Source organism: Nannospalax galili, unplaced genomic scaffold (assembly GCF_000622305.1).
Source record: "Nannospalax galili isolate Female #2095 unplaced genomic scaffold, S.galili_v1.0 scaffold44, whole genome shotgun sequence".
Taxonomy (NCBI): domain Eukaryota; kingdom Metazoa; phylum Chordata; class Mammalia; order Rodentia; family Spalacidae; genus Nannospalax; species Nannospalax galili.
Window position 1 is genome coordinate 4,434,145 of NW_008355789.1, and position 12,416 is coordinate 4,446,560.

At 48.3% G+C, this 12,416-nt stretch overlaps 1 protein-coding gene across 10 annotated transcripts in view; it reads left to right on the forward strand.

Annotated features, from left to right (window-relative positions):
• The window catches only part of Mical2 (microtubule associated monooxygenase, calponin and LIM domain containing 2), a 147,814-nt gene that overhangs the window by 47,409 nt on the left and 87,989 nt on the right, over positions 1–12,416 (forward strand). For all 10 annotated transcript variants that reach the window (XR_003847103.1, XM_008853491.2, XM_008853489.3 and 7 more), the window contains exon 3: positions 5,707–6,036. Coding sequence is in view for 9 of the 10 variants with exons in the window: in XM_008853491.2 (XP_008851713.1) it covers positions 5,773–6,036 (264 nt within the window). In the remaining variant the exon portion in view is untranslated. The remainder of the gene's footprint in view (positions 1–5,706; positions 6,037–12,416) is intronic.

The window sequence follows — 12,416 nt, forward strand, 5'->3', positions numbered from 1 at the left end:
GCATAAAGCCTTGCTGCAGAGACTCCTGGGAAAATGCCATGATGGTACTCAGCAGGCAGTGACTTTGGATGATGCTGGCCTACATCCCTCTTCCTGGTACTTCCAGGCATGCAGATGTCTCCTGACACAGGACATAGTATCAGTGAGACCCTGGAGGGTAGGGACTAACTCCCTGGGTCATCTGGGAACTTGGCACTGTGTGGCTCCAAGACAGAGTGGGTAGAGGCCAGGAAGTGGCCAGGTGTGAAGCCACCTCAAACCAGACAATAGGCACCATAGAAGGGGGAGGGAGGGGGGAAGGACAGGAGCAAGTGGACAGGCTAACAGTACAGCAGCAGCCATGGAAAGCCAGGGCCTGTAGTGGATTGCAGTATCCCCCCACATTCTCTAGGAGCAGTGGGGTGACAAGGTATTCCAGCCCTCTCACAGCTAGGGTTCTTGCTAGGGTTTTCACAGTGTGTCTATGTGTGTCTTTCCATCAGTTCTTCTTAAAGAGGATCCAGGCAGGGTTAATAGAAAGAATTCTACCTCCTGTGGGCAAGTTCCAGGTCAAGACCAGGCAGCAGAGAGCTCTTTGGTGAGACAGTGTGCCTGTCCGTAGGGAATGACTGAGAAGACTCCCTGAGTCTCCTCCAGGAAGAGGCCAGGCTGCAGTGGGAGGTGCGCCGCTGTAGAGGTAATGGGGCTAGGAGCACCAAGAACACAGGAGAAACAGGTGACTCTCAGTCCCTTCCCAGCCTGAGTTGCCTTTTTTTCCCCCTTCTTCATTACTAGGGCCTCACACATGCTAGCCCCAGACTCTCGAATTATAGCTCCAGCACTCTTTTTACTTTTTAAGACAGGATCTTCCAGAGCTGGAGAGATGGCTCACTGGTTAAGAGCACTGGCTACTCTTGCAGAGGACCCAGGTTCCGTTCCCAGCACCAACATGGTGGCTAACAACCATCCATAACTCCAGTTCCAAAACCCTCTTCTGGCCTCAGTGGGCATTACATGACACAGGTGCACTTACATACAGGCAAAATATTCATACACATAAAATGAAAATAAATCAACAATTTAAAAAAGGACAAGTGCTTACTAAATTGTTCAGGCTGGCCTTGAACCAGCCCTGCAGCCCAGGCAGACCTCCAACTTGCCCTTCTCCTGCTATAGCTTTTTGAGGTCCTGCTTGGAGTTGCTCCTTCTGGTTCATGTTGGCTGCCTAGCACCTTGGGAGATGGAAAGCTGGGTAGGAGGCTGGGGTATGTAAGCCAACCTGTGACCAGGGCTCCCTGCCTGTGCTGGGCTCTGCATAGATGCAGCCCGTGTAGGAGATGTTTTGTACCGCTGCACCTCTGGCTTGTTTTTGCCCCATCTTGGGGGGGTTCAGGAGCAATGACTGAGTTTATGTAGTATGTGAGGGCTCAGAGCAAGGGCTGGCAGACCTTCCTATCCCCAGTGAGTACAGGATGACACCCTGTCATTGCTGAGCCTCCTCAGAGGCCGCTTGCTGCAGCAGACCTGAGATGGCTAGGGCAGGTTGGTAGTGAAAATGACACTGGTTCTTAAGTTGCATTGACCTTGAAACAGATCTTGTCTGTGGGGCCCAAGGATGGGGTTGATGGCTGAGCATTCCTCGTGGACTGAAGGCTACTCCCTGTCCCTCCCCAGGCCCACATGGGTTTTCAGAAACTCCACCTTTTTCTCAGGACATGGTCATGCTGTCTGCTGTTATTGGGCAGGTGATGGGGTTCAAGGGGTGCAGTGGGTTTGAAGGTTCTAAATATGAATACATAGGACAAGCTGAGCTCAGGAGATGCTCTCATCTCAAGATAGGTTCAGGGTCTCTGCATACCTAGACATGGTCTCCCAACCTAGATATGGTCTCCCAGATGTTGTGGGCTGGGTCCATCATGATGCTCAATCTGGGGCCTGGAATGCTCATTTTCAGTGGTCCGAGGCAGGGGATGGGAAAGGCTTTGTGACTCACGAAGTCACATAGGCAGGCAGGCAAGCAGAAAAACCACAAATAAGGGACTCGGTCATCAAAACCCAAACTGCTTTTAGGCTATTCTTGGAAACAACACATCACATCTTGTTTCTTCCCAGAAAATTCAGAACCATGCATATTTCCAGCTAGTCCGTTCTATTTCTATTGCATCTCAAACTCCGGAGAGGCAACATCTGGGCAGTGGTTAAAGAGGCAGATTACCAAGAGCCAGCCACCCAGGAGCCCCTGACGCGCTCTTACTGCTGTTTTTGAGACACTGTGGTCTCATGTAACCCAGGCTGGCCTCAAACTCAACATGTAGATGAAGATGACCTTGAATTCCTGATCTATCTGCCTCTATGTCCCAAGTACTAAGATTACAGACAGATGCCATCATGCCTGGCTCTGATTTAACACATTCTCAACCTTTGTCTTTCTAAGCAGGCAAGGAAGTCCACCAAGGGCTCACCTCAAATCTCCAAGAAGCAGAGGTTTGAAGCTCAGACTCACTATCCTTCCTAAAAGTGCTAGGCAGGCCCTTTACCAATACCACCCATGTGCCTCGTGTTTTTAGTTCATTATCAAAACTCCCTGGGTAGATTTCCCCCTTGATATATGAGGAAATTAAAACTCAGAAGTTCAGTGATTTGTTCAAGGCACACAAGTTAAGAAGTGAGCTTAGACCTAGGTATTCTGACCTGAAGCTTTTGTTTTCCAGTGTTTTTGTTTTGTTTAGGACAGGGTCTCCCTATGTAGCCCAGGCTGGCCTAACACTTGTGACCCTTCTGCCCTGCCTCCCCAGAGCTGAGATTACTTGTCCTGTAGTTTTAAGGTGTATATAATTCCTTCACACAGGAAGCAGTGTAGTAGGCTCAGGGGGTTGTTTCTTCGGTGCTGGGGATTGAACTGGGGCTCTGTGCATGCTAGGCAAATGCTCTTCCACTGAGCTACCCCCCCAGCCCTTTGTCAAGCCAGTCTAAGTGGTCATGAATTATGTTCCTTTCCCCCTTCCTTCTTTTGGAGGATTAGTAATGGGTGCTCATAATGTAGCTGGCAAATGCTAAGTACAGCCCACAGTCGACCTCAATTATTTCTTAGACTCTATGGCACGAGAAAGAATATCCCCATCTTACAGACAGGAAAACTGAGGTTGCCTATTGAGATAACTCACCTCATGTCACACAGCCTGCAAGTACTTGAGATCAGATTCAGACCCAGGTGTCCCTGACTAAATAAATAGTCCTGACACTCCCACAAGGAACGTCATCTTAAAGTGGTATGAGTTGCCAACCCAGGCTTAAAGGTGGAGACATGATTGCTAAGATCCAGGGAGGCTTGTCCAAGCCTGGCACAGCAGAGGTACATGTCCAAGGCTGAGCTTAACTCCTCCTCCCCTCAGTCTTCCTCCACCTCTCTATCACACCTTAGATAAGAACCTGTTTCTGGAGCTCCCACGCTCCAGGCCCTCGCACCACCTTTCCATCTTCCACCACTGGAAACCAAGATTTAAATGGCTCTTTTATTTCTGTTTTTATTTTTGTTTGAGAGAGAGGAGACAAGTTCTTCCACTTCGTAAACTGTTGTCTGGGAGGCAGATCCAGCTTGGTACTACTAAATGGTATGTGTTTGGACAAGGAGTTGGTGGAGAGTTGGTGTGTAAAACTTCTCTTTTTGCAACCTGCTGGTGAGTGAGATGGATTCCAAAGGCATGCCCAGCGCTTCCCAGGTCGAAGGTTATCATCCACCGCTCATAAAAGAAGAAAGCGAGTCTCGGTGTTTAAGTGCTTGTATGAGGCCACAGGGGCAGTGAGGGACGGTGGGATCACATTCAAATCCCCAGCAGCCTTGTTTGCCTTCAGCGACCACACCCCTAGCTCAGTTCTGGCACCAAACTGTTTCCAAAGATAGATAAGTCTGGGAATGTGAATCCACTTTGCAAAGCAGATGAGTTCTGCTTTCTACTGATGCTCTCTGGGTGGCAAGTGTAACACGTGGGGAAAGCTGAGACATGGGAGGCCACCGTGTTTATGTGAGAGATACCAAGCAAGCGCCAGGGACGTTAGAGGAACCAGAGAGCACCTAGGGAAGAATCTGTGTCTCCCCCAAGCCAGGCAGGCCACCAGTGTTGCCAGCCTTCCCAGCCTGTAGAACTTGTTGGGTGGCATGGACCAGGGTTGTCAGGTAGGGCCTCCAGGAGGATGGACCTGGATGAGGCGTGCAAGCTGGTGAGGCCTGGAGAGTCCTGGCACAAGGACAGGGCCTGATGTCCATGTGAGCACAGTCTCGGACATAGTGGAAGCTCTCAGGGGTACAGGGAATGAAGGTAGGCTCCTAAATGAGCTTTCAGTACCCCTGGCCTGGACACTGTATGATGGGTCCTAGACTCCCCACTTTTTTTGCAGGAAGCCTGAGCCACTGACACCTTGAATTTGCTGTCACTGTCACTATGCCAGCTCTTTCTAGACTTATGCCTCCGAACAGCATCTCCCTGGCCTGTAATGTCCACTCCTGATCGTCTAGTGAAAGTGTTCTCCTTCCTTCAATAGAAGCTGTGCTTAGTGTTTCCTCTGGACTGCTCCAGGCTCTGTTGGACACCTGCTGCTCTGCGCCCCCACCCACTAACCAGGCACTTTGTTCATGATCACAAGGGCTTTTCTGTCTGCTTTGTCTTCCTTGCCAGTAGGGGGTCGATCTCTGCATCAGGCCTTCTCTGTAGATCCAGCACCTACTGTGATGTCTACACTTGCCAAGGAACCAGAGTGTTGTGCATGAATCAGAGATGAGGGAAAAAGATACCCAGTCTCCTGTGCTTTTAGTATTGTGAAACCAACCTCCGATCCAGATGCACCCACGATAAATAATCCCAGCCGGGGACCGGAAGCTGCCTGGGAGCCTTTGACTTCTGTTTTCCAGTCTCTTCTTGCTAGGCCCCACTGGGGAGCCTCCTGTTTACAGACTCCTCAGCACCCCACAGCAGGGCCAGTCCACATCCCTCACCTTGACTTTCTTGTGTTCACTTTGCATTTGGGAAGAGAGAAAGAGGACCAGGGCCAAAACCCAGGCGAGCTACTTTGGTGATGTGAATGGTTGCCCACGCATTTTTCTTTTCCATCAGCTCAGGCACTTGTTGTATACAGCTTCCTGCCCATCTTTGCACAACATGGGTTCCTTTTGCCTTTGGGCAAGAGCAGGCCATGTGTCTCTCTTGTCTGACTAAGGTAGATGGTGTGTTTCCAGCAGATTTCAGAAACAAGTTTTGAGAAGTTGTTATATGTCACCTCTATAGGAAAAAGGTCTGCCCTGGGATAATCCAGGAAGAAGGTCATGGAACCCAGAGAGAGAGATGGATTATGGGGTTATAGCTAGGTTGAATTTGTGTTAGTTAACCAACTCAAAGTGCCAAGAATGGTAGGTTTTCAACTGGGCTAAATTTAGTGTTCCTCTCTGACTTTTTCATATCCGTAGTCACAGTTTCCAGAGCTATCTGACTTGTAGATGATTGCCTAGGTCCTGTTGACATTATCGGGGTATATATGACTTTGCGCAATTGGTGGTTTGCTAGCCAGGGAGAGGAGTGGGGGCTGGGGAGAGAGGTTGCCAGCAAGGCATCGTGCCAGACCAGAAGGTACATTGGCTCTGCTCCAGATATGGTCCAGGTGAGCATGAAGAGTCAAGACCAGCATTTTAGTATCTCGAAGGGTACAAAGCTCACCTGCTACCACCTTCCTTCACAGGTGTGACACCTCCGGATGCTTCCTGGCGATCCCCTCCACACCACTGCTCCACGAGGCTCCTGAACCATGGGGGAAATTGAGGACGAGAAGCAGGCTCAGGCCAATCAGGTCTTTGAGAACTTCGTCCAGGCCTCCACATGCAAAGGCACCTTGCAAGCCTTTAACATCCTCACCCGACTCCTGGACATAGACCCTCTGGACCACAGAAACTTCTACTCCCAGCTCAAGTCCAAGGTGACCACTTGGAAGGCCAAAGCCCTGTGGTACAAACTGGACAAACGTGGCTCCCACAAGGAGTATAAGCGAGGGAAGTCCTGTGTGAATACTAAGGTAAGGGGACCCCACGTTTCTTACTGTGGTGGGATGGCGAGTTAGGGAACTATTGCTAACTTGCCAGTTCAAGGTTCTTAGTAGATGTGAGTGCTATTCTGCAGAAGGTTCCCTTTGTCTGGAAGTGCTGCCTGGGAGTCCATCCTGTTGTGGCCACAGCCACTCTTCAGTGTCTTCTCCAAGGGAGGGAACCAAAGGCAAAGTGGACGGAGTGCAGCAGACACTTGCTGTCATTCCACTTCTGCGGTCACAACAACCACAGCTGCCCATGGCCACCACTGCTTACTGAGCAGCATCTGTGTCTTGCTGCTTTACGTCTGTGATCCCATTGAATACCTGAAGTTGGCCTTTGGACTGCTTCAGAGATATGGAAACTGAGAGAGTAATTATTTTACCGAGGCTCATAAAACTTGAAGGCAACCTGGCTCTGATTCCATAGTGTAAGTCCCGAGCTCCCTAGAGAGGCACCTTTAAATAGTGGTCCTCTGGGAGCAAACACTATAGAAAGGCCCCTGTTTTATTTATTTATTTATTTTTATTTGTGTGTGTGTGTGTAAAATGCACGTGTGTATAGATGCATTCATTTGTGTGAGTGTGTATGCTTATAAGATGACCACAAGTCAACTCTGGGAATCTCCCTCCCTCCATCACTCTCCTCCTTATTTTTTTGAGGCAGGGTCTCTCACTGAACCTAGAGTTCATCATTTGACCCAGAATGACTAGCCAGTGAACCCCCCGGGATCTGCCTGACTCTGCCTCCCCAGTGCCCATCTCCATGCCTAGATTTTATCTTGGTGCTGGGGATTGGAACTGGGGTCTCCATGCTTGTATAGCAAGTACTTTACTGACTGAGCCATCTCCCCAGCCCAACCCCTTGATTTTCAATTTCGGTCTTTGGTCTTTCCTCTTCTTTCTTCCTACCTCGCCCCTGCCCCTTTCCCAGGATCCATTTCTCTGCTCAGAGCATGCTTACAGCTAACTTTCAACAAATTTGTTGCATCCATCCCTAGGGGTCTTGGGTCAACAACATTGTGAACCCAGGCCACCCAGAGCATCATACATCTGACATCTCTGAAATGTCACCACCTGGCGAATTGTTAGAAGTAGAGTCTGGCTGCTGGCCCTGGGGGGCTGTCACCAGGCACAGGTTCATACTGAATGTTTAGGTTGACAGTGAATGAACGGTATTTCGACCTCTCAGGAGGTAAGTCAGCCAAGCCCTTGGAATTCCAGTCAGTGCCAATCCCAGGACAAGAGGATTGAACTCTCCATGGCAATCGGGCCTGTTGTGTTTTTGTTTTGGTGATGGGGAGTGGCTGAGGCCACCGTGGGATACAGCTACTTTCCATTGCCCCAGGGAGACAGCTGCCAGGCTCCTCAGTCCAGTTCACTGACTGCAGGGTACAGAGAGCAATTCTCTGTGCTGAAACCATGCACACTTAAGCCCCAAGTGAATGAGTGGATGAGCTGCCTCCCATGCTGATCAGAAACCTGTCATGTTACAGCGTCAGGCAGGGCACACAGGGTGGCAGGGCAAAGTGAGGAGGACAGGTGCCCTGGGTGCCACTCCCACCATGCCTCCCTTCCAAGCTGTCACGTCATGGCTCATGGCTCCCTGGGCAACTCTGCAGAGTTGGAGGAGAAGCCTTGAGCTTGGAGAGTTACCCTTCTCTGTCACATTATGTGGCTTTCTTATAAAAAGGACCCGATGTGTGGTCCCCTTCCCCCCAGACCCTAAACATGTTATAAGAAGGATCCCATAGAAAGAAATTATGTGACCACTATTTAATGTTCTCTCGTGGAGGGTTTTTAGAACTCTTTACCCAGGCTGGCCTCAAACTCGTGGCAAGGCTCCTGCCTCTGTTTCCCAAGTGCTGGGATTACAAGTGTAAATCATCTCACCCAGAGGAATTGTTTTATTAGAAGGTAACATTGCCCTTGTGGCTGGATCTTTTGAGGGAATCAGCTAGCAGGGGATGGGAGGAAGCCTGGCCAGCATGATGTCTTGTCTTTTGTTTTGAGACAGGTCTCATGTAGCCCAGGCTCTAACTCACTATGTACTAGTGGCTGAACTTGAACTCCTGATCTTTGTGCCTCTATTTCCTGATTACTGGCATGTACCATCATGCCTGACTCTGAAGATGTCCTTTGAAAAGCCACCAGCCAGGTTCCTGGCCAACCCTGCTTTAAAAGCTCTGATGTTTTGAAGTAGCAGAGTCCTTGTCTCTTGTGGCTAACAGATCACTGCGGGTATCTGTGATTCAAAGATGAGACCATCTTTAGTCAGTTGTGCTAAGAGTGGCTCTTAGCTGGAGTTCTAATCCTTTGACCATTTATGATGGTCTAAGGCAGGGGATCTGGTTACTGTGATTGACAGCTTTTTCAAGCATCACATGATTGACATGAGGGTGGAGCAGCTCCCCAAGAATGTGTGAGTGCAGACAAATCCAGATGTCCTCTGTATTTGCCACTTTAATTCTGATTGGGCCCTTTCCACCTGGATTCATGACAGGTGATTGGTGCTTAGCTCTAAAAATTCATACTTACCATAGGTCAAGAAAAACCATGGGAGAGGGCTCCTGCCTGTCCTCCCACATAACAGACACCATCTTATTCATACACTGTTTTTATTTCCTTTGATGTAATAGTTTGTGCTTAGCATCAGCCAGATAAGAAATACAAGGCATTAGCAAACATGTGGCTGCTCATAAATGCTAGTCCAGATAATGCAGGTTGGGTGCCAGGCATAAAGCCAAACTCCTGCTTAGCCACAGGCACTGTGGTACCAAACACAATTTGTCCAGACCCCTCCTTTAAACAAAGGGGGACATGATCCAATACCATCTGGAGTGGATTGGGCTTATCAGCTCCCCAGGACATGCTAAGCACACTAGTTACCTACATGCATACACCCATGTGTGCTGGTGGTCATACATGAGATTGAGAGGCCCAGGATCTGCTCAGAGAAGAAGGGCTATGGTGGAGATACCAGGACAAAAGAATGACCCAGCAGGTCTCCAGAACACTGGCTCAGCTGCATGTTGCATACTTCAACTTGAGATAGTTGTCTATTGTCTGTTACTATTTATGAGAATTTCATCAGGCACTTAATAATCCATTTCTTGGGTGTGGCTCCAGGTAGGAATGGGGTAAACCAAGGATCAAGCCAAATGAACTCCTTTGAGACTGATTGGCATTAGGGCAATACCCAGCTCGAATGTGACATCCAGGTAGGTGATGTTTCCCAGATGAACCTGCAGTACATAATTTGATATGGGAATGCCACAATCACCAAATTGTGCTTCACGTGAAACTGTAGTGCCAGGAGGAACTTAGGTTGTGAGCCATCTCTGCGTTTGGCAGGTGACACACAGGGCCCAGGGAGCCATAGCTGTTAAGGAGGAGCCGGCGAGTGGCACTCCTGAGGCTCTCTTGCTTGCTTGCTTTCCTAGTCTTTTGGTCATTCCTCCACCAGCAACACCCTTCACCTTAGCTAGGCATCCAACTGTAAGTCGTTATGAAGATGTGTAAGAAGGTCGTCTTCAGCTGTACAGTGTTTGGGACCAGTCACATAAGAACCTGTGTGGAAAAGGGAGGTGGGTAACAGGGAGATGGCTCAGCAGATAAAGGCATTGCTGTGCAAACCTGGCGACTTGAGTTCAATCCCTGGAACACACAGAAAGATGGAAGGACAGAACCGACTCCACAAGGTTCTGTGGCCTTCTACATACATGCTATGGCATGTACACCTGTATAAGCACATATGCACAATAATGATAAAAAATTAAAAGTTTTCAAGTTATGCATGGTAGGCTGCACCTGTAATCCTAGCACTGGGGAGGTAGAGGCAGGAGGATCAGGGGTTCAGGGCCAGCCTTGGCTACATGAGACTTGTCTTAAAAAATAATAAAATAAAAAGTTGGCACCTGCGCTTTCTAGAATGGAGATGGAAATGCAATTACTTCTCTACTTATTTACGTGTTTAATAATTCATGAGATAATTACTAATGAGCAGATACTGTGCTCCAAGCACTTTTCTAAGCATCTATCACTTTCTATAGTTCTATACCACTTACCCACTTGCCATTGCTACAGCTTTCTCTGTCAAACAAGGATAATAATGGTATCTACTCCATAGAGTGACTACTCCAATGGTGATAAAAAATTAAATACAATCATCCTTCTAAAGTCCCTAAAATGTTGCCTCCTGCATATTGGTGATCAACAAACATTGATCCATTGTGATCATTAATATCCCAAGTGCTATGAGAGGGGTGTGTGTGCTGGCATACAGGAGTATAGGAAACAAGTGACTCTGACTGGGGTAGTCTGGGAATGCTTCCTGGAAGAGAAGGAATGCTGTAGGGTTCAATAGATAAGTAGGAGTTTGCCTTGTAGAGTTGATGGAATAAATAGGGGGAGCACAGACAGTGAAACTTGGAAATGGTGCATGTGTGATGAGAAAGAGGGGTAGAGGGAATGGGATGGGTCTGAGAAAGTATAATGAAGAGGTGAGTGAGAGGAGGACATGGAAGAAAGGCCTCCTGGGGCAAGGCTGCGGGGAAAGGGGCCTGAACTCAAAGACAGGAGCTAGAGGATTATGAGTAAAGAGTCCTCAGCCTCCCTGGACTGGACACCCCCATCACCTAGACCAGAGCTTCTTTGGTACCTTCCTGGGCTTGGTCTTAATTACAGAGGATCAATACAGGTCAGTAGGTATTGTCCAACTTGCCATAAAAACACATTTCAGGAAATGACTCGTGGACTCCTGGCCCCACAGGGATGGAGATGTGATGCAAACTTTACACAGTCACTTTAGAAGGATATGTATGCATCTGGGGGGCATCCAGCAGCTCAGCTCACACTATTTCCTCCCCTACGTGACCCTTGTCCCCTGCTGCCTTTACACCGCCTCTTGTAGACCCAGGCCCTGATTCTCATTCAGTTTGCTGTGTGGCTCCTGCACTGCCTTAGCAAAGTCAGTGGGGGAAGCCTGCAGCTGAGAGGTAGGCGAGGGGGAGTTAGGGGTGGAAGTGGTAAAACTGGGAGTGCCAGGCTGCTCTCTCCTGCCTCGATAAGCCTATCGGACATTCCTGACAGCTGAAGTCACCACAGAGGCTATAGCAGGCCAACTTACCTCTTTACCTAAAATGGATGGTTGTAGGCAGCTGAGAAGGCAGGGGTGGTTCTCTCTCTGGGGTGTGAGATAGACTCTGAATATGCCTGCTTACCTGGCCATAGACCACTGGCCCTTCAGCAGGAAAGGCTGTTCCAGCCTGGAGACAAAAGTGTTGTGTTAACTGTTGCACCTTACCTATCTCAGTGGAGCATGTGAGATCTGCCCAGATGTTACATGTGAGTGTGATCAAGTCTACTTTTCATACAAAGTCATTAGTTTGGTCTGTTATGATTCTTTTTTTAAAAAATATTTATTTTTATTTTATGTGCATGAGTGTATTGCCTGTCTGTGTTTAAGTGCATCCCTGTCATGCAATGCCTGTGGATGTCAGAAGAGGGCATTGGATCCCCTGGAACTGGAGTTACAGACCACTGTTAGCTGCCATGTGGGTGCTGGGAATCAAACCCGGGTCCTCTGCCAGTGAGCCATCTCTCCATCCCCAAGTTATGGTTCATTTTATATGCATATAATCAGCCCTCTGTATCTGCGAGTTTTGTATCCATGGATTCAACCAACCATGGATCAAAAACATTTGAAAATAACTTTGTCATGAACACATGAAGATTTTTCTTGTCAATTCCCAAAATGATACAAAAAACATTTATATAGCATTTACATTTCAGTAATATTATAAATAATCTAGAGAGGACTTCCTTTTTAAATTAAAAAAATTATTTTATGTATATGAGTATTTTGCCTGCATGTATGTAAGTGCACCACATGTGCACAGTGACCACGGATGCCAGAAGAGGGCACTGGGTCCCCTGGAACTGAAGTTACAGTTGTGGGTGCTAGGAATCGAACCTGGGTCCTTTGCAAGAACAGCCAGTGCTCTTAACCGCTGAGCCATCTCTCCAGTCCCTAGAGATGTCTTAAAGAATGAGGGAATATGTGCACAGGTTACAGGCAAACACTAAACACTTGTTCATCCAAGGGTCTTGAACATTTCCAGATTTGGATATGGGGAGGGGGAAGGAGTGGGGTTCTCCTAGAACCCTAAGGATACTGAGTAATGACTACATCTTTCTTTTTTTTTTTTTTTTAAGAAAAGGCTGGGGCTAGAGAGATGGCTCAGTGCTTAAGAACACAGGTTGTTCTTGCAGAAGACCCGGGTTCAAATCCCAGCACCCACATGGCAGCTAACAACTGTCTGTAACTCCAGTTCCAGGGGATCCAACAGCCTCTTCTGTCCTCTGCGGGC